At 42.6% G+C, this 26,271-nt stretch overlaps 2 protein-coding genes across 2 annotated transcripts in view; one reads left to right on the top strand and one right to left on the bottom strand.

The window, feature by feature from the left end:
* NPHP3 (nephrocystin 3) overlaps positions 1-1,007 on the bottom strand; it is a 342,323-nt gene extending 341,316 nt beyond the window's left edge. Inside the window, exon 1 of the mRNA XM_085630683.1 lies at positions 883-1,007. The gene's annotated coding sequence lies outside the window, so the exon portion shown is untranslated. The remainder of the gene's footprint in view (positions 1-882) is intronic.
* A 903-nt stretch (positions 1,008-1,910) lies between these two features.
* Positions 1,911-26,271, top strand: part of LOC146789062 (intraflagellar transport protein 70A) — a 276,982-nt gene continuing 252,621 nt past the window's right edge. Inside the window, exon 1 of the mRNA XM_085629969.1 lies at positions 1,911-2,109. Coding sequence (XP_085486095.1) covers positions 2,056-2,109 — 54 coding nt within the window. The 5' untranslated portion in view covers positions 1,911-2,055. The remainder of the gene's footprint in view (positions 2,110-26,271) is intronic.

Raw genomic sequence — 26,271 nt, 5'->3', positions numbered from 1 at the left:
GACTGCAAGGAATTTAATCATCATAACATCTGTTTGGGGATCGGGAGGATGTTATGACAGAAACAGATTATGCACACAATGGTGATGACTGCCATGGGGGTAACCGAACCAGAGATTCCAGATAATCACCAAACAACAAGAAGGCTTAGTCCAGAGCACACAGAGTGCGCAACAAGCATTACACTGGACGCTCAAAGGAGCAGTAAGTTCCACTATCAAGTGAAAGCCCACTAACAACCATTTATTAAACTGAGATGCTTCTGTATATTTCATTTTTGACCCTATGGTCACAGCTTTTATTAGTTTTGAGAGGGTGATCCGTCTCAATGATCTATGCAGCTGCACGCTCTCATGGGTTTGTAATCTATCTGGTTATTGGACGCCTGTGTTAGAGAGGTTTAGGGACTGGGACTAGAAAAAAGAGCGTGGCTGTGTAATGAAGATTACCAGTAAGTAATGAAGGCATACGTTTTCTGAAGCAGAGCGATGGGTGCTGCTGCATGCTAAAGTACTGCAAAGACCTCTGGATAATGGTTTAACATTATTTTAATTAAGTATTCATATATGTCCCGGTTTTAACACTTTCTTACAAACCATCAGTATTGCTTCAGATTTAGGGAACTGATATAATGCAAACCCACAAATAGAATCTTTTACAATCTTGGGGTAGAGTTTCTGAAGAACAGTTTGCATGCTGGGTAAGAAGAATAATGCGTCCCACAAAATTATTAGGTTTTGTACAGTCTTCCAGTGGCCAGAACAGGCGCATTGGAAAACAAATTATAAAAACACTACCAACAAAGCCAAATAACACTTAGTTCTCTGTATTGCTTTAAACCACATTAGTCACAAAGCCCTGTTTTGGGCTTTTAAAATACTCACGCAGGAGTTGATGATGCTTGGCAAACCTGTAACAAGGTAACGGTAAATGTATTCATTCTTTCGCCCATGGAGATCCGCTCTAAAGCATCGGACCAGTGCAAAAGAAGTGAACGAGCAAAATGATTTCTTCTATGTCTATGAAGAGTCATTCGCCCCCTTTTATTTCCATAGCAACAGGTTGTGAAGCCCTCCTTGCGTGTGAACCCATTGCAGAAGGAAAGACTATGACAACACTTATAGGGGCAACACATGGAGGTCTCTGTAAAGGAAATTCACAAAAAGATCTAAAAGCGATGAGCACCTATTTCCATAGCGAGAGGAACTGGCGTGTCATAATATACATGAGAGGCGCCTGATCTGGTCATTCTGACAGTGTTAGAACCAGCCACCCATTTAATACTTCCACAGTTTATAAAGTCACGCATTTTTGCAATTTACAGTTTTGCACTTAATTCCCTAAACATGTTTCCCTAAATTCCCTAAACACGAAGCCCACGTGCCGCACCGTTTCAAGGTAAAAGTAGTAAATACGCGCTTTGAATTTCGTTCATAACAAAGCTAGAGCCACATTTGCACGATACTACTAAAATCTATTAATAAGAATGTACGAATTTCAATTAAATAAAGAATAAATAACACATTAATTCAGATCAATCATAACGATGGTAAATTGCCTGTGATAGTGCCGTCTGATAGGCGGTAATTATCCATTTCAAGATGGCCGCCTTATCTGTCCATACGGGGAGTTACTTTTATACTCGAGAAGCCCAGTTTGTATGCAGGTACTAAGGTTCGCCATCTTATGGCTATACCGAAGGTTTCGTCAAGGTAAATTCGAAGCCGAAAAAGGTAACATTTAAAACGTAATGTCAAAGAAGTTGGTCTATAACATTTGTCATCAAACATGCAACTGTTTTATTCAGTACAATTCTTCACGGCATTTTCTATAATTGGTAGAATAGTAAGGATGTTAGGTTAAAATGTAAGCTAAAGCTTTGAATTTACTACCACTGTGGCCGCTGTTTCAGAGTGTTGTGACGGGGCATTTACTTCCGGTTGGTTGCCAAGCGAGCCCAAGAAGCTCCTTGAATGTTTCCTTGGTGACCGACGGCTCTGTAGGCTCCAGCAGCGAACGAAGCTCACCTAACCCCTGGTGCAAGTCAATGTCCGGCCATGGCCAACATGCAGATAAAGGATGGCGAATATACGGCAACTATCTACAGACTGGTAAGAGAAGCCAAGAGTCATTTACCGGTGGTTAGTCTCACACATTGCAGCAGTGGACTCTTCATTCATCATCTTGATTACTGGTTTGTCCCACAACAGAGAGACCCACGGGTAGGGTTTGCCCATCATTAAAGGCTGGGCTACGGATATGTTGAATAGACAAAAAAAACCTGGGGTAGCAGAGATTTACGTGCCGGCTAGAACCATCCGACGTAATAGACCAGGAGTAGCAGATTCTGCTGTTATGCTCCTTTAAACATGAGAAAATCGAGGAAGCAGCAACTGGGACGCCCGCCGTCAGCATCTGCATTGAGGCCAAGAGTCAGCAGACATGCTGATTTCCTCTCTTCCCTCTATTCAGCATAGGACAGTGGTTCTCAACCTTTATACTTCTGGGGCCACACACTTAATCGTAATTGGAGCAGAATTCTTAGTAGAATCTAGCTCCCCCCCCCCCCCCCCTTCCACTGAGTTATTACTGGAAGCCAGGTACACCTGCTTAAGTCTCTTCGCTCTATCATCATAGGACCGTGGTTCTCAACTTTTAGACTTCTAGGGACACCCACTTTATCATTAATGGAGCCCGGGGACCCCCCTGAATCATTAGTGCAATCTCGGGAACCCCCACATAGTCATTACTGGAAGCCTGGTACACCGGCTTAAGCCTTGTCAATGATTTGTACCGCAAAACAATAGACAAAAAAGCAGAAAAAAAGCATTCATAAAACAAATGATGACACCCTTTATTTAATTCTCAAGCACATATAAATAAAAAATAATCGAAATTTAATTTTAATAGATAGTTTGGAGCATTTTTAAATTCAATTGAGGCCACTCATCGTCCATACTATATTCTGTTTGATGCACCTGCACTGATCCCACAAATCAATCTGAGTATATACATTTTTAGCCTTCAGTTTCAAATTCCTTCACGTTTACAGTACTGTGTACATTTTTCAATTTTACATTTAGCTACTTTATTTATATATATGCAGTTTACTAATTGTTAATATTATTTAATTTTCTAAGTAGTGGCGAACCCCCTGAGGAGGCTTTGTGGACCCCCAGGGGTTTCTGGCCGACCTATTGGGAACCACTGGTATACGAGATTCAGCGTATAGTCAATGATGCGTTCCTAGTTAATCATAAAAGAAAATTCAAAACATGAACATACTGCGAGTCACACTTCAGACTAACACTTCTAGGGTTAACAGAAACTGATGTCTTGTGAATGCCTGAGAGACCGATGTGGTCCAGTCTTAGGCAACGTGCCCTCCTCTCAGTTAGAAGGCACATACCAAAAGCAAAATGTTCCCTTTCACATTTCTAGACAGTTGAGTTGGCTTCATCAAAATAGTCACAGTGATAGTGGGATTTTACTTGCTCACAGCAGCATAACAGATAGAAGGTATCAACAAATTACCTATGAGTTATTTTATTTAAATGTTTTTGTACTATAGTATTGTACATACATACTGCTTCTTGTAGCAGACAATGCCGCAAAGCGCTCCTTTTACACTGGGTTCATGGTGCCCTTTTGGAGCGCATGGATGGAACTTTGTCCCCTATATAGGTGAGGTCTGTGAAGATCGAAGATATGCTCAATTCAGGGTTCAACAAACTGGTAGCTGTGCATAAACACAAAGTGTTGTAGGAAGTGTGAAAATAGATGTGCATGGTGTACACACAATCTTTACAACTGGTCTGTATCGTGCAGTTAAGTGAATAGAAATAATCCAGATTTTAACACTTTCTGAAATTCGATATTCTAGAACTTTTTTAGCTAAACAGACAAAAAGCCAGTGAAAGACTTTTGGAAAGTGCGGCCACATAAAAGTGTGGCAGTTTTGTTTAGAGATGCCACATTTATGTTGAAGGAAGAGTGGTCCAGTGTCATGGATGATTCGATGTGCGATACACATTACTTTGAAGATGATACATATAGCCACAGGAATACAGGGTAAAGATATGACAGCACTGAGCTCAGATGTTTAGATTGATGAGATGTCTTTCAAGTGCATACTGGGTTCTCTGTAGCTTGAGAAGTAGATAGAGAAGGGTTCAAATGTTTTATGCATTGACGGAAACCCAGGTAAGGAAATATTTCACACATGGTTCACATAATGTAGAAACTATAACTTCATTTCCTTGAGTTACAAGAGAGTGGTTGCTTACTTTTACTTAGGATTTAGTGGTGGACCTAGTTCTTGCAGTTAGATGGTTGAGGGGTGATAGTTTGATTATTTCCAGTATGCAAGCATCTCATTTTTTGACGTCTTTAGATTGAGGTGACTGGATAGCAACCAGGGGTCAGCTCATTAAAGGCATTGTTAATTGATGGCACAGGAGTAGAGATACAATGTATTTCCGACCTTTAATAGGATTTACTTGTTATCAGCAGTTTAAAAAACAAAAAAAATTCTTTATTGCATCCTAACGATATACATTCACCAGATTTATAGCGTGGTGTTTTTGCACTGATAATTGACAGTATGTCCATAGAAATCATGGCTAACGGCGGTATTGCAGGAAAAAACCCTATATCTTACATCATGCAACAGTAGCATTCATTAGTTGCTGCCAGTGCCTCCGTAGAGTGCAGCAGTTAGGTAGTGAAATACTAGAGAAACAAATGTCATGAAATGCTAACAGTAGGCTGTACAATTGATTACATCCAGTAAGTCATGCATGGAGTAAGCAGCATCACAGCACTGATCACAATAGGGAAGTGAGTGCTATGTACTAACACTTATATAGTTATGAGGGAAGGAAAGGAGAGCCATTCAGCAGAGGTTTGCCTAGGAGGGTTGGGGCGGGTAGTGCCCCACAGAAACTGAGAAGAGGGAGGTTAGTGGAGCGCTGTTAATTGGTGCACTGTTTGAGGCATTGATACCCTCACAGATGATTAGCCATGCTATACAAGTCTTGTTTGATGAGACAGGAGTTATGCCATCTTGACATGGTGCTAGTTGCGGGTAGCTCCAAGTTCCTATTGGGCGGTACTCCATTTAAAGAGGGAGGGAATCCTTGATCGCTGCTTGGAAGCGAAGTAACAGGTCGTTAAATGTTTAGAGATAGGATGCTTCCTGAGGCCTTGCCTCCTTGTTCTTTGGAGATTACCCTTGCCGTAGCCCAAGCCAGCAGCGTTTGTTGGCATGGCAGAACGGAAGGAGGAAAAGGGGTCTTCCAACAGTGTCTCACTGCACGCATAGTCAAGAGAAGTGCTAGGTCAATAAAAGAAGCTATCAGTTTTTTCCCCCCTATACGTGGGAGAGACAGGAAAGCACTTACCACCCAGCTATGGAGAAAGGTTATCTCTGTTTCTTGCACATGCTACGTTATTGGTACTGACTAGCAGTTGGATAACAAGGGCACCTGCATGTGACATAGGATGCACGTGCCACCCAGGCGCATTACCAATTCCTCCAAAGTATGGCATCTTCTTGTCACAGAAAGCACTATTCCTCCAAAATTCATGATGGCTAAAATTTCAGCAGAGCAGTAAGAGCTAACTATACCAACTCCCAGTGCAGTGCTTAATTTGTGCCGGTGCTTTCCAGTGCTTAGCACCGGCACTTATTAATTAGGGCCCGGTCTACACCACATGTCTGCACATCTATGGCAAAGAAAATATAATTACCTCATTCACCGAAGATAGTGTTGTTTGCTTTCGAGTCCCCAGTAAACAGTGTTGCTGTGGTGTGAGAGCCGATAAAAATCGAAACCATATCCTTGGGAAGTTGCTTCAGGCCCTTTGTTCAGTGTTGCCGGTGGGCGGGACACTGATTGGACTATATTTGGTGCTGCGGGGGTAGGGACTGCGGCAGCATGCGTAGATTTTTTCCAAACGCCACGCCCAGCCCCTGCACACACATCACACAAGTCACCAGCAGTTCAACACGACGTGCGATGGGGAAGCAGCAGGCCAATTAGTAAAGGCAGTGCCCCCACAAGTAACCAAGTAAGTAGCCAAACCAACGCTGCTTCTACTTTGAGCCCGGTGACCATGGTGGTTGACTTGTAACTTCCGAATGAATAGACTTGGTATGAAGTGAATTGCAGCCCGTTCATGTGATAGAGATCAGGGTGTGTACAAAATTCCCACTACCACGGATAGAGTAATCTCACAGTTACACGCACATATATACATCATACGCTAGGGCCCATTTCACTAACATACACTCAAATACTCTACCAGCAATAAACCTGTGGAAGGAAAACACTCCTAAACACCCTGCATCTATATCGAGGTCGATAAGACCTGGTTTTTGTGACTGTCCCTAAGCATAATCTATACAATATATACAACAATAATCAATAATGCAAACCCAATATTTGACAAGAAAGAATATCCAACACCATGTTTAAAATTATATTGCTTTATCTAAAATTAGTCAAAGAAAATCAATCAGAATAAATCATTTCTCATAGTTACCTATTCTAGCTAAATGTCAGAACGGGTCAGGACAAGTCTCTCGGTAAATGTCTCTCAAGACGAAGTCCCTTCAGCATCAATCCTCAGCAACGCAGATTCGATATGCGGCAAAGGCAAAATGGCAAGTGGCAAAAGACCCTCTCTAGGCTAACATCTTATAGACTCTAAACAATAGAAAGATACATTGGGAACATAGAAAAAATCATAATGTCCGCCGGACTTGCTGAGCAGAGCGAGAAGGAAAGGATGTAACATCGCTACATTTGAGAATCTCCGCTCAGGAAAAGTACACATAGCGAAAACTACGGAACAGGAACCAAGAAAATAAAACATGTATCACATTTATCCTGCTTCTCCTCGGCCATCGAGCCACAGTTCAGAGTTTCCCTCTAAGGCTCCTTTGTTTCCCAAGGCTGCCAAGGACACTTTCACTTCTCTTGGAGACCTCCCAAAAACTGCTGCCGTCCTCATGGAAAGTTTTTCGACAAGGACCATGGTCAGTTTAGCTTCAGGACCATTTCCAGCAGGGGTCTCCCTTGTCACAGTTTTCATATTATAAATCACAGCCAGGCTCATAAATCAGCCATCTTTCTAGGCCAACATAGGCCTCAATAGACCATCTTAATTAAAAGAGACAAAAACAACGTTACCACAGCATAGTGATTAAACAGTGTTAACCCCACTAATACCCTTATGTGTATGCATTTATCTAGCACTTGCAACATAGAAAAGCATTAATTCGAAAAGCATTTTGTGCTAAAAAATAAACAGCACATAGCAACGTTTAAACATGAAAACACGCACGTTAATTTTAATCAGCACATTTATGCACACCCACGTGTAACTCTCTCTTGTTAGGACAAACGGATTGATTAATATAAACACACTTGCACAAGACAAATAATTAATTATTAATTATTAATAAATTAATACAACGAATAGACATGCCAGAGCTTCAAAAGCCATTGAATTTTCAAATTGAAAACTCTGCTCCAGCAATCCCCCCTTTGGTGATTTTATCACCAAATAAACCCCAAAAAAAAAAATTAGTGAAAATTTAGTCCCATTTTAGGAGAAATCGGAAATGTCTTTTCCCCTTACACAACATTACACACCAGTCACTCTTTCATCATCCCTTTTAGTCTCTAAGTAAACACTCTCCCTCAATTCTTCTAATTCAATTTCCTGAGGTTCTCTCTTCAACCTCTTGTTTTTCTTTTCTTTATTCAATTTCTTCCTCCCTCCCCTGTTTTTACAACACACACACACCAATCTTATTATTAATAAAGCCACAATTATACAAGACAAGGGAAACAATATTCTACCTATAATAGTACTACCTATCTTTGCAATAAAATCCTTAACAGCTATCATTTTATTAGCTATTTTAGTCCACAAACTCTCAGCTTCAAGTGCTACTAATTCTTCATGCAAATCAGTAATATTTTTGATATAGACCTTCAGGTCTTTACTTTCGTCTGGAATGTAAGTGCAACAATGTTGAACTTTCAGCATTCCACAGACTCCACCCTCCTTGGCCAATAGAATATCAAGGGCAAGTCGATTTTGCATAGACATGGCACGTACGGCACTTAATTCCGTATTCACCAAAAGAAACCCTCCAGCGGTATTTGTCGATAAGCGATCAACCACTGTGGACAGTTTCCGAATTCCATAAGCATTCAAAGAAATTCCCACTGCTGGAATCAAAACCCCAAAAATATCACCCACTATTTCAGACCAAGTTTCTCTCTTAAAACGCATTAGTAAGTTAACATGTTCTACATCTGTTATTTTATCTATATGAAAAATCTTTGGAAAAACTAGGCCCACATAACACGTGCCATACCAATGGTCAGGCAACTTGTAATAAGCCTTGTTCCCACAAACATAATATACTCCTGGAAAAATTGTATCTTCTCCACCTCTGAAACCCCAACCTGTTGCAATGAAGTATGTATCATGGCACTCACTAGTCCCGACAAAATATGTATCATATTGGGATTTCCTTCTTGTAATACAAAGTTTACCCTTCTGTGGTGCATCTAGAGCTAAAGTTGGACTAGCCCCATTCTTCAACTCTTTTCCCATCTCAATGTCCCAAATTGTCTCACTCATTTTATATTTTCCTGCTTTCTCATGCATGTTCAATCTCCTTTCTTCTACCATATCCAGGAAAGCTTTCTCCTCTCCTTTCAAACTGCAAGTTAAATTATTCTTAAAAATGTAATCTAATGTTAATCCTTTTTCTTCAATAAAAATCTCACCAAAAGTGTTAGCTTCTTTAGCCGGATTCAGCTCTTTGTTCATTGGCAAGTGCCCAAAAATACTATCTCTGTTAGACATCTTATAATCTACTTTCCCTAACAAATAAAAAACACTACTTAAAATACTACAGGAAATACCATATGTAGCTGGTAAATGATGATAAGTAACACCCTCTGAAACGGATGCAGGTAATTGCATACAGACGTAGCAATCCCTTACTTCCATTGTCTTCACATATTCATATAACAGTTTCGAAAAAACATTACTAGAAAAGTTATTAATTGACCTATCTTTGTGTGTGTAAGCATTACTAATTCTAATTGGAACTACTTTTTGTGAATTCTTCTCTACATTTGTCACATTCTCTGTATGCATCTCAAACTCTACTTTAAAAGTCACTAATAAAACTAAAACAATCCAGTACAGCAGCAGCACATCCTACACCACCTTTTAAAGAAGGCACATTTATTTCTATTATCCTCTATGTTAGCCATTTGCCTCTACTACTCCACTACTGTTTGAACTTTTCAATTTCAATTCTTCAGCAATTCTTCAGCTTTCAGTTTATCCAAATGATCTCTTTGTTCACTTAATCCAAGTGAATCCTTCTTTCACTCAGTTTGGATACTTGTCACTCTTCACTTCAATTTCTTCAACATCAAATTGTATCAGATCTCCAACATCAAAATCCTCAGTACTCGACTCTTCTCCAATGTCAGTCAAGAGTACTTTCAGAATTTCACCAGTATCTTCCTCAACCACTTCTCTCAAGATCTCTTCCGGATTATCTCGAGTCACTCTTTCTTCTTTTCCTCCTTCAGACAGTGCCACATAAGACCATTCCGGTGATCTGTACTTTTGGTTGGGTCTTCTTACTCTTTTTATTTCCACTGGTTCGTTTGACTCCTTTGATTCTTCTCCTTCAGCTTTTGAACTTTGACTCGAAACTTCATTCACTTGTTCAGCTTTTGATGTATTTGCTCTTATTATTCTGTATCTCAGCCTCTTAACTCTGTTGTTAGGCCAACGATCTCCTTTCAACACCTTTTTCGGCTTTATTTCTTTATTACTTCTTTCTCCAATCCAAGTTCTCTTTCTCAGAACTCGACCCTCTGTTTGTTCATCCTCATCATCTGTTTCAAGTGCCTCTTGTTTCCGTTTTCCAGCAGCTTTCTTCTTTTCCACAGATTTTTTCACCACTCTTTGAGACTTCCCTACTCCTGTCCCTCCTCGGGTCTCCGACACGCAATCTTCTTGCTGTCTACTTGTCCCTTCACCTGGCTCATCAAGAATGTTCCCTACACCTCCTCGGGGGTCTTCCGCAATCTGTCCCTCTCTATCTTTTTCTGACCCTACTTCTTCAAGTATAATCTCAAGTGGTTCTTCAATCTCCTCCTTTTCTGATTCAGGAGTAGTCTCTGTGTGATTTCTCTTTTCTTTTCTTTTTCCTTCGCTGCTGTTTGAAACCTCAGGCTCTTTTACAGAATTTGATCTCCTCTCTGATACTCGCAGTGGTTCATTCGAAGCTCTTCCTACTTCTTTCCCCACTGATTCTGTATCTTCATCATCGCTGGAATCTGACTCTTCAAAATACTCTTTACCAGTCCCTTCTTTCGGGTTTGGAACTCTCAGAGTATGACTTGCATGTACCCAGTGCTTCACTCCAGCACACTTTACTGCAGTCGTCGTTGTCAGAATAACTTGTCTTGGCCTTCCCCACCTTGGAATCAAGCAATTTCTTCTTCTGTGAACTTTTATCCTCACCCAGTCTCCTGGACTCAGATCATGTGCTTGCTTCTTCTCAAGTGTGGTAGCTTCTTCTCCAACCTGGTGAAACACAGAATGAACTGCGTCAGCCAGGCCTTTACAGTAATCCAAAATCATGTCATCAGTTATTGTCACCAACTTATTGACAGGCACGAATGCATGGCGCATAGCACGTCCCATGATTATCTCGTGCGGACTCAAACCAGTAGTTCTATCTGGAGTAGATCTCATTGTCATCAGAACTAGAGGCAAAACATCTGGCCATTTCATGCCAGTGGCTAAGCACATTTTTCCAATCCTATTCTTTATTGTGCCATTAATCTGCTCAACCACACCAGAAGCCTCTGGTCGGTATGCACAATGTAGCTTCTGCTGTATTTTCAATGCTTCACAAATCAAACCCATGAGCTCATTTTGAAAATGTCTACCTCTATCAGACTCAACTGTTACTGGAAATCCGTACCTAGGAATCAACTCCCTTAACAGTAATTTTGCCACTGTTAATCCATCATTTCTTCTAGTCGGGTAAGCTTCCACCCACCTTGAAAACAAACAGACTACCACTAGAACATACCTCAGCCTGTTTACTTGGGGCATTTCAATGAAATCAATCTGCATTCTTGTAAAAGGACCTCCTTCTCTGCCTATTGTTCCCAGACTCACCACTGTCTTTTTCCCAGTGTTAAATTGCTGACAAACTAAACACCTCTGACAGATGCTTTCTGCAATTGTCCTGAACTTTGCATTGTACCAGGTCTGCTTGAACGACCTAACCATCGCGTCCCTCCCCAAATGTCCCTGGCCATGATACATCCTTGCCATTGACGACAAGATGGAGTTGGGCATCACTGGTCTGCCATCTCTGTAGACCCAAACATGGTCTGTTTCTCTTGGAGCACATCCTGCCTTAATCCAATCTTTTTTCTCTTCCTCTCCTGCCTCATCTTGCAACTGTTTCACTTCATCCCAGGTCTCTAGGACATTAGTAAACATCACAGAGAGAAAAGACATTTCCCCTTCTCTGTCCCTGTTGATGGACTGATTCGTCTTGGCACAGTATTGCGCAACATCGTTGGCATATCTGTTTCCGACCGTTATAAAATCCTCCCCTAGTCCATGGGCAGCACATTTTACAACTGCTAACTCCTTAGGCAGCTGTATCGCCTCAAGCAATTTACCAATCACTTCAGCATTCTTTATCGGAGTTCCACCCGATGTCAAGAAACCTCTTTGTAGCCAAAGTTGGCCAAAATCATGCACCACTCCAAATCCATACTGACTATCATTCAATACAGTCGTCCTCAAATCTTTCCCAATTTCACAAGCTTTTGTCAATGCTATCAATTCAGCAACTTGCGCAGACTTCACTCCTTTCAATGGTGATGCTTCCATGACCTCTGAAACTTTGCATACCGCATATGCTGCACATAGCACACCATCATCATTTCTCAAGCATGATCCATCCACAAACAACACATGATCACTCTCATTCAATGGTAGATCTGTTATGTTTGGTCTTGGTTTTGTACAGTACTCAAGCACATCCAAACAGTCATGATCATCTTCCATTTTCACACCCACATTTTCAATGTCTGGCAAAAGCGTCGCTGGATTCACATTCACACATCTCTCGAGAGTCACATTTGATGCTCCCAGAATCACTTTTTCATATTTGGTCAATCGACTATGTGACATGTACTGAGTTCTGCTTCTTGTCAAAAGAATTGCCACATTGTGAGGTACGAATACCCTTACAGGATATCCCATTATGATTCCCTCACTTTGTTCCAGGCTCCTGCATGTTGCAGCCACAGATTTCAGACAACCTGGTAAACCCACCGCTACAGGGTCAAGTGTCGATGAGAAGTACGCAATAGGCCTTCTCAGTAATCCATGCTTCTGAATTAACACTGAAAGTGCACATCCATTTCTCTCACTGCAGTACAGCTCAAATTCCTTTTCATAGTCAGGCATACCCAAAGCTGGAGCCTCACACATTTTACTCTTGAGCTCTTCAAATGCTGCCATTTGTTCTGCATCTAGATCCAATGGATCCGTCATTTCACTTTTTGTCAGTTTAATCAGTGGCTTTGCTATCAAGGAAAAATTAATTATCCACTGACGACAATAACCCACCATACCCAGGAACATTCTCACTTCTCTCTGGGTTTTTGGAGCTTTCATTTCTCTGATTATTCTGATCCTGTCAACAGTCACTTTTCTCAGACCCTTTTCAATATTGTGTCCAAGATAATGCACCTCTTTCTTGCAAAATTGCAATTTGGCTGGAGATACCTTTAACCCTCCATCTGCCAGATGATTCAGTAAAGCTATGGTATCTACTTCACAAGCTTTACGTGTCTTTGATGCCACCAGTAGGTCATCAATGTACTGCACTAGTACTGAACTCTCGGGCATGATCAAACTTTCCAACGATTTCTTCAATAACTGATTGAATATCGAAGGACTCTCCGTATACCCCTGTGGGATTCGACACCATGCTAAGATACGCTGGCCAAACCTAAATGCAAAAATCGGCTGGCTATCATGATGCAATGGAATTGAAAAGAACGCATGACACAAATCAATCACTGTATACCACTCAGCATCATGTGGAATTTGATACAGGATCACTGATGGATTTGGCACAATAGGACAACATGCCACCACAATTTGATTAACTTTTCTCAAATCCTGTACGATCCTAAATTTCCCATTGGGCTTTTTTAGTCCCATTATCGGTGAATTACACGGACTACTCAGTAGTTCTCTCAGGACTCCTTGCTGAATCATTTTCTCAATTATAGGAGTTATCCCTTCAATTATTTCTGGTGTCATTTTGTATTGAGGAATGTTAGGATATGTAATTCCCTCTTTTACTGCAATTTTCACTGGATCTACATTATTCATCAATCCCACATCCTCTCCAGTAAAATCCCAAACTGTCCTTTTCACTGTGTCTCTCAGCTCTCGAGGCAAATCCTCCGGATTAAACACAGCAAATGCACCAATTAACTCACTTTCTCTATTCTCTAGAGTCACTCGGTACAAAACATCTTCATCTGGTGTCTCAAAGGCTATTCCATCCGGTGTACAAAAAATTGTGCAGTTCATTTTGCACAACAAGTCCCTACCCAATAGGTTCACTGGACTCGTGTCACAGACAATGAATCTGTGCATGTCTGAAAATTTCCCTATCTGTACTCTTACAGGTTCAGTAAGACGTGTTTTGATTTGTGTATTGGCCACACCAACTACTTGGATTGCTTCATCCGAGAGAGGAAGATTTCTAACATCTGTTGACCTGACAGTTGATCTTGTCGCACCTGTGTCTACCAAAAAAGTAACACTCTCCTCATTTATTTTCCCATCCACAAATGGTCCTGCCTGGTCTATTTCTAGAGTTGCACCAAGTATGCAATCTTCTTCCTCTCCTCGGCACCGTCAATAATCACCCTCAGACTCACTCCCTTCACTCTTTAACAAGTACTGTTGTACTTTGTTAGAACGTCTTGGTTTGTTTACCTGCTCATCATTGTAGAATCCTGAATCCTGATTATACTTTTGTAACCCTCTATTCTGCGGCAAGGGCGGTTTTGGCTCTTGACTCTGCTGTCTCACAACTTTCTGTTGTTGCTGCTGTTGATTATTTCCTTCGTTCTGGTTCTGCACCTGTTGATTTAAAGGTTTACTCTCATTACTCACTAATGGTGGATTAGGACACTCCGATCTCCAATGCCCCAATTGGCCACAGTTGTGACAAGGAAACTTCTTCTTCGCTTCCTCAAGACTTCCTTTTCCTTTTCCTGCATATCTGGGTCTATTCCCTGCATTGTTTGCTGGATTATTCGCTTGTTCCACTAACTGTGCTTCCTGTCTCTCCGCAACTTTCACTTGTGCCCACATTGCTTTCTCTTTCAGCTTTCTTTGTTTTGCTTCAATTTCATCACTGAAGTATTTTGCATGCCTCAGGATCTCATCTACTTTCTTACTCTGCCAATCCACTGTGTGCTCACGAATTCTCTCACCAATTTCAGGTCTAAGGCCAGATACAAATCTGTATACAAAGTGACTCAAATCTTTGTCACCCAGGTGTTCATCTCCACTGAATTGTTTAAATGCCAGTATCAGCCTCTCATAAAAAGCATGAACTGATTCTTTCGCTTCCTGTTGTGTTCGATCTATCTTTACCCAGTCTGTCTCTTTTGCAGGTACTTTACTCTTCAGGTATACCATCACCTGATCATACTTCCTCATTACCTCTGGATCTGGTGCCCCTGTTCTTGGGTCTCTTGGATATTCCTCAGTAGGCCAACTCACAACTATTTTACACTCAGTCCACAAGTCTGCTGGAACAATTATATCAAACAGACTATTCAGGTCAACCCACAGCACTTTTGACAATTTCACAAACCTATCTACCTGCCTATACCACTCGACGGGCTTTTCTCTCAATCGAGGGAAATCATTCGTAAATGATAAAATATCCTGTCTGGTCCATGGAACATGTACATATCCTCCTCCAGGTATTTCTCTCATAGGATAATTATCCACTGGTTTCTCCTTTTCTCTCACTGGAAATGCTGAATAAGTTGTTCTATCTTCAGTCTCATCTCTTTTCTTGTACCACCTATCCTTCCACTTTTCAACATCACCCCATCTACGCAATAATGCTACCATTTCCTTAATCTGTCCTGTTCTACCAGTAGCATTCAAATTTTCAATGTCCTTCTCTGTAAAATCCATCCTGTAAGTTCTCTGTAAAGCTTTCACTTTATCAATGTCAACTCCCTGTTCATTTGCTATTGCTCTTAGCCTGTCATGTGTATTCCTTGCTCTCCAGGTAACACTCTTACACATAAACATTAGTTCACCATCATGATGACTCTTCAGAATCTCTGTTGGAACTGTTCCTGTGACAAGCTCTTCTAGTTCTACACGTAACTTAGCTACATCAATTACTTGTGAATCTTTATCTTTTTTCTGTAGAACCTTCATCCAATCATTCAAATCATCAACTGTTATTTCAGCAGTTTTTCTCACTGGAACCACTCTCTTTTGCGGTTCTAAAATCGGCATCCCTGAACAACTAGCTTCACTAGCATCCAATATTTCACTACATGTGTCATGTCTTGATTGTCTCAGGTCATTTCTTTCTGCTCTTTTGCCTGAATCTCCTGAAGGACCAACTGAATTTGTCAGATTATTCCCAACATATGGAATCACCAGTCCATTCTCACCTGTCCTCTGTTTGTCAAACACAGGCATAACCGGACCTATTGTTACAGGCACCGTAACAGCTTCTAGATTCTTCGTTAACTCCCTAATCTTCTCAGTCAACTCTGTTGTAGTTCTTGCTAATTGTCTGGCATTTTTATCAAGGTAATGATCACTTCTCGCCTCAGGTGTCTCATTTTCTGTCTCACTAATACAAACTGTATCTCTTATCGGAGAAACAACTGGTGTACTTTTGTCCGGTTCTGGTCTATATGGAGGTGGTCTTTTGTAAATCATGTCATTTAAGACCTCATCCTCATACTCATTAACTCCATATTTTCTTATTTCTGACTCAGGAACCCTTTCTGCTCCTCCTTCAACTGTTCTCATCGGATATAATCCCTCTGACATACTAACATCTCGCCACCTTTTCATTCGATCATGATGAGTCTCACGATCATGTCTCCTCCCAAACATGTACCTATAGTACCCCCCAGATCTTTGTTTCTCTCTCTCATGTACTTCCTCTTCCCATTCCACTAAAGCCTCGAACTGTGTAGGTCTCGGCTTCGGGTCAAGACATAGCATCTTTTCCCGTAAGTTTCTTAACACGGCCAGATTAAATGAACCATGTTCCGGAAATGCTAGAACACCATCTTCTTTAGTATACCTAACCCAATTCTCCAACCATATACAGGTATGAAACCCATGTCTCGCAGCCATGAAGGATGCAGGTGTTTTCGGTGGAGGTAACAACTCACCCTCTCTTGTTTTAACATCTCTATCCTTGCTAAACCACTTTTTAACTTTACCAAAAAATGTTTTCTTCTTCTTCTCTTCTTGATAATACATTTTAACGCTTACAAAGAACTCTCTACTCTTTCCGTATTATAAATATACAATACAAATTTTCAACCAATAGCAGCGCGACTCACACTAACGCACCAATCCTGGAATGTTTACGTCACTAAATAGCCCTTCCAATCCTTGCGCGGCTCACACTAACGCACCAATCCTAGCGCGAGCACTATTCTGATCTACCATCCAATCAGAGCGCGATCTTTCTGACGTCAACAGTCGCTGCAGTTTGTCTCTTGTCTTCTGTCACTCGTCTACCCCTCCTTTACAAAATCTTTTCAGTAGACTTCGTGTCAAAATTTCTACAAAATCTATTAGTTACAACATAAAAACATCTCCATTGTCTGCTTCGCTAACCACAGTATAGTAAAGAGAGTCTATTTCATAAGAAACCTTTCATTGACACAGTAGCACTTCTTCTACTCTGCCCTACTAACATACATTCATTAACTGTTTCCTCTAGGACTTGTCCAAAGAGTTTTACAATCAACTAAATGTACAAACATTCACGCACATTCATACGAAGAAAATATAGTACATACGCACAGAATCCTGCTTCCCGAGAACAGACAATCTGCTCCACTACAGAATTATAACATACATTAACTAAGCAAGCTTTCTTTGCCCAGTTCTTCAAATAAGCTCAGAGAATACCTATTACTCCTCCCGCAATAAGCTTTAACGGAAATCCTTACGGATCCCTGGGACTTAAGACCAGAGTTTCACAGATAACCTTCACTATCATACACACTCCTTATATACCAGAAATATCTAATAGTAACATACGACGATGTCACTGATTCCGAACCCAGACAATGTGACGCGCAACTTCGATTGTCACACGTTATTCCTTACAATTCCGTCTTTCCCGAGAGCAGCATATACTTCCCTCTGCCCTACTACGGAACTGCTACAGCTTCCAAGTTCCAGAAGCACTACATATAACTCAACATTACGACTCCAACATATAGTATTAGTACATATACCAACATGAACCAATAATCAATAATCAATAAAAACAATCTTATCTAATCAAGACAATCATCAAAAACCATCCTCTGCTACCAGGAAATTGATAGAGATCAGGGTGTGTACAAAATTCCCACTACCACGGATAGAGTAATCTCACAGTTACACGCACATGTATACATCATACGCTAGGGCCCATTTCACTAACATACACTCAAATACTCTACCAGCAATAAACCTGTGGAAGGAAAACACTCCTAAACACCCTGCATCTATATCGAGGTCGATAAGACCTGGTTTTTGTGACTGTCCCTAAGCATAATCTATACAATATATACAACAATAATCAATAATGCAAACCCAATATTTGACAAGAAAGAATATCCAACACCATGTTTAAAATTATATTGCTTTATCTAAAATTAGTCAAAGAAAATCAATCAGAATAAATCATTTCTCATAGTTACCTATTCTAGCTAAATGTCAGAACGGGTCAGGACAAGTCTCTCGGTAAATGTCTCTCAAGACGAAGTCCCTTCAGCATCAATCCTCAGAAACGCAGATTCGATATGCGGCAAAGGCAAAATGGCAAGTGGCAAAAGACCCTCTCTAGGCTAACATCTTATAGACTCTAAACAATAGAAAGATACATTGGGAACATAGAAAAAATCATAATGTCCGCCGGACTTGCTGAGCAGAGCGAGAAGGAAAGGATGTAACATCGCTACATTTGAGAATCTCCGCTCAGGAAAAGTACACATAGCGAAAACTACGGAACAGGAACCAAGAAAATAAAACATGTATCACATTTATCCTGCTTCTCCTCGGCCATCGAGCCACAGTTCAGAGTTTCCCTCTAAGGCTCCTTTGTTTCCCAAGGCTGCCAAGGACACTTTCACTTCTCTTGGAGACCTCCCAAAAACTGCTGCTGTCCTCATGGAAAGTTTTTCGACAAGGACCATGGTCAGTTTAGCTTCAGGACCATTTCCAGCAGGGGTCTCCCTCGTCACAGTTTTTATATTATAAATCACAGCCAGGCTCATAAATCAGCCATCTTTCTAGGCCAACATAGGCCTCAATAGACCATCTTAATTAAAAGAGACAAAAACAACGTTACCACAGCATAGTGATTAAACAGTGTTAACCCCACTAATACCCTTATGTGTATGCATTTATCTATCACTTGCAACATAGAAAAGCATTAATTCGAAAAGCATTTTGTGCTCAAAAATAAACAGCACATAGCAACGTTTAAACATGAAAACACGCACGTTAATTTTAATCAGCACATTTATGCACACCCACGTGTAACTCTCTCTTGTTAGGACAAACGGATTGATTAATATAAACACACTTGCACAAGACAAATAATTAATTATTAATTATTAATAAATTAATACAACGAATAGACATGCCAGAGCTTCAAAAGCCATTGAATTTTCAAATTGAAAACTCTGCTCCAGCACATGCCTCCAGTGCTGCCAAAAAGCTTCCTGCGAGAGAACAGGCCCCTGTGAATGGCAGACAATGGTTCAGAATGCGTCTGCTTAATTATGAACTGTCGCCGCCAGTCCAGGACTCGGCTGGCCATAATGACTCCCTCTGCCCCAACCTGCCGTGCTTATCAAGTGATTCTCAAGTCATAGAGGTGTGCAGCTGAATGATTGGCCGTCTGTTGCTCGAAGGAAGAGCCCTGGCCTCGTAGGTTTGGCTTTAATTTCAAGTTAGCAGCGTTCATGCAAAAGCTACTGTCAGTGCAAAAAGTAAGTCTAGCTGTGGGGAAATGGTATGGAAAACAGGTGCAGATTTGTTTTGATTTTAATTGTTTCATTGCTTCGTGAATTTCTGCTCCGTGGGATTCAATGCTACGCCATGTGGGTAACACATTACAAATATAACTCCATGTCCTATAACCATCCTACATTAGAACATGGACTGTAATGTTTTGGTTTCTGCCTTAACTTTGTGCAATCGTACCCCGGTTCGTGCAATATTTATTTTCAATGAAGAGTTCAGTCCTCCTGTTAGTCAAGGCATTATGTATTTTAAAGTCTTTTTAAGGACTCTTGCTTAATAGGATTACTGTTAATCAACCATTGGCAAAGCCGCTGGTTTTTATTTATTTTTAAAAATGTGGTGTTGTACAATGACGCACATCTTAACAGGCACCATCTAGTGCTTAATAAGTGTCAGTGGTTTCCGGTTCTCAGCACTTAATAAACACCAGTGCTTTTCAGAAGCACCAGTTAATGACACATTCATTTACGCACGGGGAGAAGATTAAGTGGTTTGTCCAGAATCATAGGATTCTGTTTTAGGGGGCGCTAGCAGGAGAAATGGGCTGGTGCAAGCTGCCTCCTAACGAGAGCCCCGGCACTTATTTTTTTACAAATTAACCACTGTCCCAGTGTGGCTCATTTCCAAAGCTCGCCTCCCCTAACATCTGCAAATTCCTTTCTTAAGCCCATTACCTGGCAGGGCACAGGGGGCATGGGTAGGTAGGCCTGGCATTCCCTGCCTGTCCTGTTTTTCTTTGAGGCTGTCATGCTTTATTACCCCTCGCCCCTGCTCTGGCATTCCTGCGTGGCTGTAGAGCTCTCTCCACCAGATAGCCTCTCCCCTGGATAGCAACTTATCACCTTATCAAGGCAGCTTGTCTAATCCTGTTAGAGCTGACCAATCAGGGAAGACTGCAGGAAGACTGGATTTTGTCTAACAGACAAAAAAGTTTTATAACTTCTTTTCTGCACAAGTTATGATACATTTAACAAGGGTAATCTGTTGGATGGATCAGTACCGTTCTTCCAAGCCTTTGAATGATATTTTATTCCCTTCCTAGCAATAACTATGTGTGCATAAAATATTGCAATGTTAGCCTATGGCTAAGTATCTACAATGGGGAAAAAATAACATGAATGATATTTTATTCCCTTCCTAGCAATAACAATGCATGCATAAACTATTGCAATGTTAGCCTATGGCTAAGTATCTGCAATGGGGGAAAAATAATATGGACAGATTTCCCTCACCAGGGTTTATAAAACATCTTTTATAAGGACCCTGCTTATAGCTACATGCCCCCCCACCTCTGGGACACCTAGGGGTGGCCTGGGGGCATACCTAATAAGTAATAATAATGTAGATTATCACGTGTAAAATGCTCATAGCACCAAAGCAGAGTTTGCAGTGAATTTACTTTTAAAAGCAGTGCTGCAGAGCAGGGCTGCTTTTAAAATTACCTCAGGCACTCAGCAGTGCACACATGCAAGTGCAAACAAATTTGCTGGCCTCTAAATATTCAGGCCCTATTGTATACTTGGGTCTTATAGGTAGTTTCAACCCCCCTGCCCTATTACCTACTAGGGACTTATAGGGCAGGTCATGCCAATTGTACGAATTTACTTTTAAAGGCAGTCTGCAAGGCAAGGCTGCATTGAAAATGACAGACAGCCAATCAGCAGTGCACACATGCAAAGTGCATAAAATCTGCTGGGCTTCTAAACCTCCATGACCTATTATCTACCAGTGGCTTATCGGTAGATTAATCCCCCTTGCCCTATTACCTACCAGGGACTTATAGGGTCTGACAGGCCATTTGTAAGTGTACCCTAATTCGTAGTGTACCCTATACATGTGTGTGTTTAAACATAACACTGGCCCTGGCCCTGCCTGGCAGAGCCCAGGGCACTCTCAAGAGTCGGAAAACCAGCAGCCAGGGGTCTCAAATGGGGCAAAAAGTGAGGGGACACTGCAACCAGGTCCTGATTTCTCACATCAGGCCAATTCTCGAAACATTTAAGGATTATATTGATGTACCACAAAACTGAATACCTCGGTTGAGGGGGTTTGGACATTGAAATACCCCTTAAAAGCTTGCATACCACTGGAAGCTCGCCTTTCCACTGGGAGGTGGGCCGCAGAAATTATGGACCTAAAATTATTAATTGAATTGTAGGCCATGCCAGCAGAAGCCGAAGAAGATAAAAAGTTTATGCCTAATCAGCAATCTGTCCCATTGGGATCAGCACCCCATTCATGGCACCAACCACACCACAGCTGCCATGCTGAGGCGTGGTGTTTGTGTACCAGCGGACCGAGCCTGTCCGATGAAGGCTGCAGCATCTTGTAAAATGGCTGAGAGACTCCATCACTCCTGGAAACCGTCCACACCAATTGCGAGAGGTATCCCGAGAGGATAAGAGAATGATGCTGCTTCACTGGGTCCAGCAACAGGTTTCAGTGGAACGGAATCCATATCAGGCAAGCACATGTGAATTCAAGGAGTACCGGAAGCCAAGCTTGCACTTTCCAGAACTGAGTCACTAGAACCAACTTCGCGCCTGATGCCTCACCTGGGAAAGAACCCTGGGAATCATCATACATGGGGGAAATGCGTAGCTCAGGAAGGGAGACCAGCCCTGAAGGAACGAATCTGTGGCCTGCTCTTCCGGGTGCCAACTGAAACATGTTGGGAGTTGCTTGTTGAGGCGAGAGGCAAATAGATCCTCAGAGCATAGGCCCCACCGGCAGTGAATCGCGTTAAAGGTCTTTGGGTGAAGTCTCCAATTGCTGAAATCCCTAAGGTGATGAGAAGGCCAATCTGCAACCGTATTGCTTTAGCCTGGAAGATACTTCGCAACTATGGATATTCGATGCTGAAGGCAAAAGTGCCAAAAGTCCTTGGCTATCTCCGCAAGGAGTTGAGATTTGGTCCCGCCAAATTTGTTGCACATACCAAACTGTGGAAATATTGTCCATCCAAAGAAGGATGCAACAGTCCGTCTGTAATTGATATGGAGGGACAGCAGTTACAACTTGGACCAGTTGCCCCCTGTGGAGATTGGGCTGCATCTCGCACCCCAACCCCTGCGGCTGGCGTCAGATTTGATAATCATCTCTAGGGCTAAGCCAAAGCTCGCTCTGCCATTCAAGGGCCTCCACGTGATCCAACCACCAGGGCATTTCTGTCCTGGCCTCTTCTGACAGACTGACTTGCTCCGAATAATGGAGACCCTTGCAGAGATACTGAATCTTGAGCTGTTGAAGGACTTTGTAGTGGAGAGATCCGCGGAAGATGGCTTAGATCGAAGAAGCCTTACAAGCTGTGCTATCGATTCAAGGATATCGTCTGTTTGCACAAAGCAGACCTCAACTCCTTCTTGATATTCTGAACCTTCTGAGGGGGAAGGACTAGCTGCGCCAAGACTGAATTCACCTGAAACTCAAAGGAATTCCAGGTGTTGAGCTGGGACAAGAGCCAACTTCTGGGCATTGATTATGAAACCTAGCTCTTGAAGGACTAGAATCGTCCATTCCAAATGAGACAAGATAGTCTGAGAACTTTGCGCCATGAAAATAATGTTGTCAAGGTAGATGATCAAGCACACTCCCTTCACCCGAAGGGTCTCTACCACCGGCCTTAAAATCTTTGTGAAACACCACGGTGCGGAGGAAAGGCCAAAGGGAAAGACCCTGAATTCGTAGCAAAGCTCTAGCAACAGATACTGAAGAAAGCGACAATGAGGGGAATAAATTGGAGTGGTTAAGTACACTTCTTTTAAATCCAGATGCACTATTCAATGTCCCTCCTGAAGGATATCCCTTAGAAGATGTATGCCCTCCATCTTGAAGTGCTGGTAAACTATCCAAGCATTGAAGTCCGTCAGGTTGAGCACAAGTCGTGACCTGCCCCCTTCCTTCTCTACAAGAGAAAACCGTTTGGAGTGATCAGGCCTATAGCCCCTTTCTCCTGGAGAGCCTGAATTTCTGAGGTGGTGAAATCTCACTCTTGTTGGGAAAAATATATCTCGTTGGGTGGAGAACCTTGGAAGGGGTTGTTGTAAAACTCCAACCTGTACCCTAGTATGGATTCGAGGAACCATAAGTCATGGGTTAACTTTTGGCAACTGTGCAGGGAACGCAGAACATTTTCACCAATCCGCACCAGGTGGAAGAATTTTTTAAGCAGATTCGGAGGCAAAACAAAGTGTCGGCGCTGCGGATGGGGTCGGAGCGCTCCCCCTCGCCAGAGAGGGAATGATAGATGCTGCGGAAGACGCAGACAGGAGGAGGCAGCTACCATTGTGACTTGTGGTAACAAAGCGACGTGAAATGATGAGGGAGGGGGGCGATTCGAATACCGTCATAACCACTGAATGTATCCTCCTTCAGGCCATGTACAGCGAAGAGGAGTAGAATATTATGTTATCACCAGCCACCCTCTATGTCTGGTCTGGGACTGGTGGATACTGCTGCCGGGCCCGGACTGACTGGAGGTTATCGTGTACCACCTAGAAGAAAGGCCTCTACGGGAAGTACCCTATGTTTGTTACTTATTGTTCACAGCTTTCTCTTTTGTCTTCCCTCAATGGGGAATGGGTGATGATCGGATTATCAATCGAGATGGGGAAGCTGATGGGAGTTGGGGTGGAGGGGGGGAATTTTCATTCTGGCATGTTTGGGATGCTTCAGTGGGTGGGGGTGGAAGAGGGGAGGAGGTTTCATGGGTATGGTTTGGAGTAAATGCAGATTGTTTTTTATGTGCAGGTTAGTCTCGAAATGTGTTGGTGGAGGTGCGCAGGATTACAACATACAGTGCCAGTTGACTTCGAAAACGTTAATGGCGCAGGAGGGTAGGAGCACGATTAGAATATTGTCATGGAATGTAAGGGTCCTGGGAGACCCGAGGAAGCGGAGGCAGGTCTTGGCATATCTGGACAGGCAGCAAATTCAAGTGGCATTATTGCTGGAGACTCATTTGGATCCCAGGGCGAGTAACAATTTTGCATGTAAGTGGGCAGGACATCGCTTGTTCTCATCATATTCTTCCTATGGCCGTGTGACAGCGATTCTTTTGAAAAAGCAGGTTCATTTTGAGCAGGCAGGAATGATTGCAGATACGCAGGGTCGCTATGTTATTGCATGGGGTAGGCTGGGGGGCAACTCCATAATGATAGCTAACTGCTATTGCCCCAACACCGATAGCCCGGAATTCTTTACTGACGTGTGGGGCAAAATCTTGACAGTTGGTTCCACTCTCATAATATGGGGAGGAGATTTTAATGTCGCCTTACAGGCGCACCAAGACAGGTCTAATGCCATGATACATCATTATACTAAATCCAGAGAGGTGTTATATGACATACTCGAAGAAGGAGGGCTACTTGATAGTTGGAGACATCTTCACCCACAGGGGAGGGAGGGCACACATTTTACTTCCCATACAGGAACCTGGGCAAGGATTGACTATTGTTTCGTGTCCAGGGGGTTGGGACCTGGCATACATACTGTGACACATTTGGCTAGAACTTTTCGGACCATTGCCCGGTAAAGGTGTCGTTTGCCCCGCCGGGATATGCCAACCCCAAGCCGCGCTGGAGATTACAACCCATGGCTCTATTAGATGCTGCTTTTCAGGTGGAACTGGCGGAGGAGATCCAAGACTTTTTTACTAGAAATAAGGGATCGGTTGATAGCGTAGAGGTGATTTGGGAGGCCTTCAAGGTGACGATTAGAGGTTTCTGGTTCTTCAAGAGCTATGGGGTGCTACAAGATATACAGCGCACGCTGAGACGCCTGGAGGGGGAACTGAAGGGGTTGGAGAGGCAGATGGGACAGGGGCAGACAGGGAAAGTGCATAGTACATTTCGACACACCCTAACAAAGTACGAAGCTGAGGCGCAACGTGAACTGAAGTTCCGTGGGAAATACTGGGTGGCCCGCAGATATGGTGAGGGGGAGCGTCCTGGGAGAGCATTGGCGGAGGTGACGCGGCATCCTCGTTTTAGCACATACATATTGGAGGTATGAGGCCCCGACAACACATTACAGCGGGATTCGTTAGGCATACTTGAAATGTTTGTTGAGCATTACAGCACGCTATACACGTCTCAGAGAGGAGAGTCGCTTGAGCTGGGGGAAGTCGCACTTGGTTGGCTTGGTGATGCACAACGCAAATTCTTATGTCATCCATTCGAGCTAGACGAAGTGCGAGAGGCAATCATGCAGTTGAAAAACGGGAAAGCGCCTAGTTCGGATGGATTGCCGGCCGAATTTTATAAAAGCTACATTGACATCATGGCGCCAGTCCTCAAAGAAGTATATGAGGAAACCTTGGAAGCAGGCACATTGCCACCCTCGATGAGGGAGGCAGTAGTCACATCATTGTTGAAGCCTGGAAAGCCCCCAGATTCTTGTGACTCATACAGGCCGCTCTCACTGATAAATTGCGACGCCAAGATACTGGCCAAGGTGCTTGCTAATCCCCTTTCCCTGCTGATGGAAAAACTTGTGCTACCGGACCAGTCGGGGTTTGTACCGGGCAGGTCAACGTCGCACAATCTTCGAACTCTGTTTTCCTTGATACAGACGGTGGACCCTGAGTTCCCACTGGCAGCGGTGTTTCTTGATGCCACCAAGGCATTTGACTCTGTGGAGTGGGACTATCTGTTCGGAGTCCTGCGGAGGATGGGCTTTCCGTGTTTGTACCTCTCTTGGCTCCAGTTATTATATCATCGACCGAGGGACCGTATACTGATTAATGGTCATTTGTCTCCTCCAATAGTTATCTCCAGGGGTACTCGACAAGGGTGTCCACTATCGCTCCTATTATTCGCACTTGCTGTAGAGCCGCTGGCTGCCCGACTGCG

Source organism: Triturus cristatus, chromosome 10, assembly GCF_964204655.1.
Source record: "Triturus cristatus chromosome 10, aTriCri1.1, whole genome shotgun sequence".
Lineage (NCBI taxonomy): Eukaryota > Metazoa > Chordata > Amphibia > Caudata > Salamandridae > Triturus > Triturus cristatus.
This window is presented reverse-complemented; position numbering and strand designations above follow the sequence as displayed.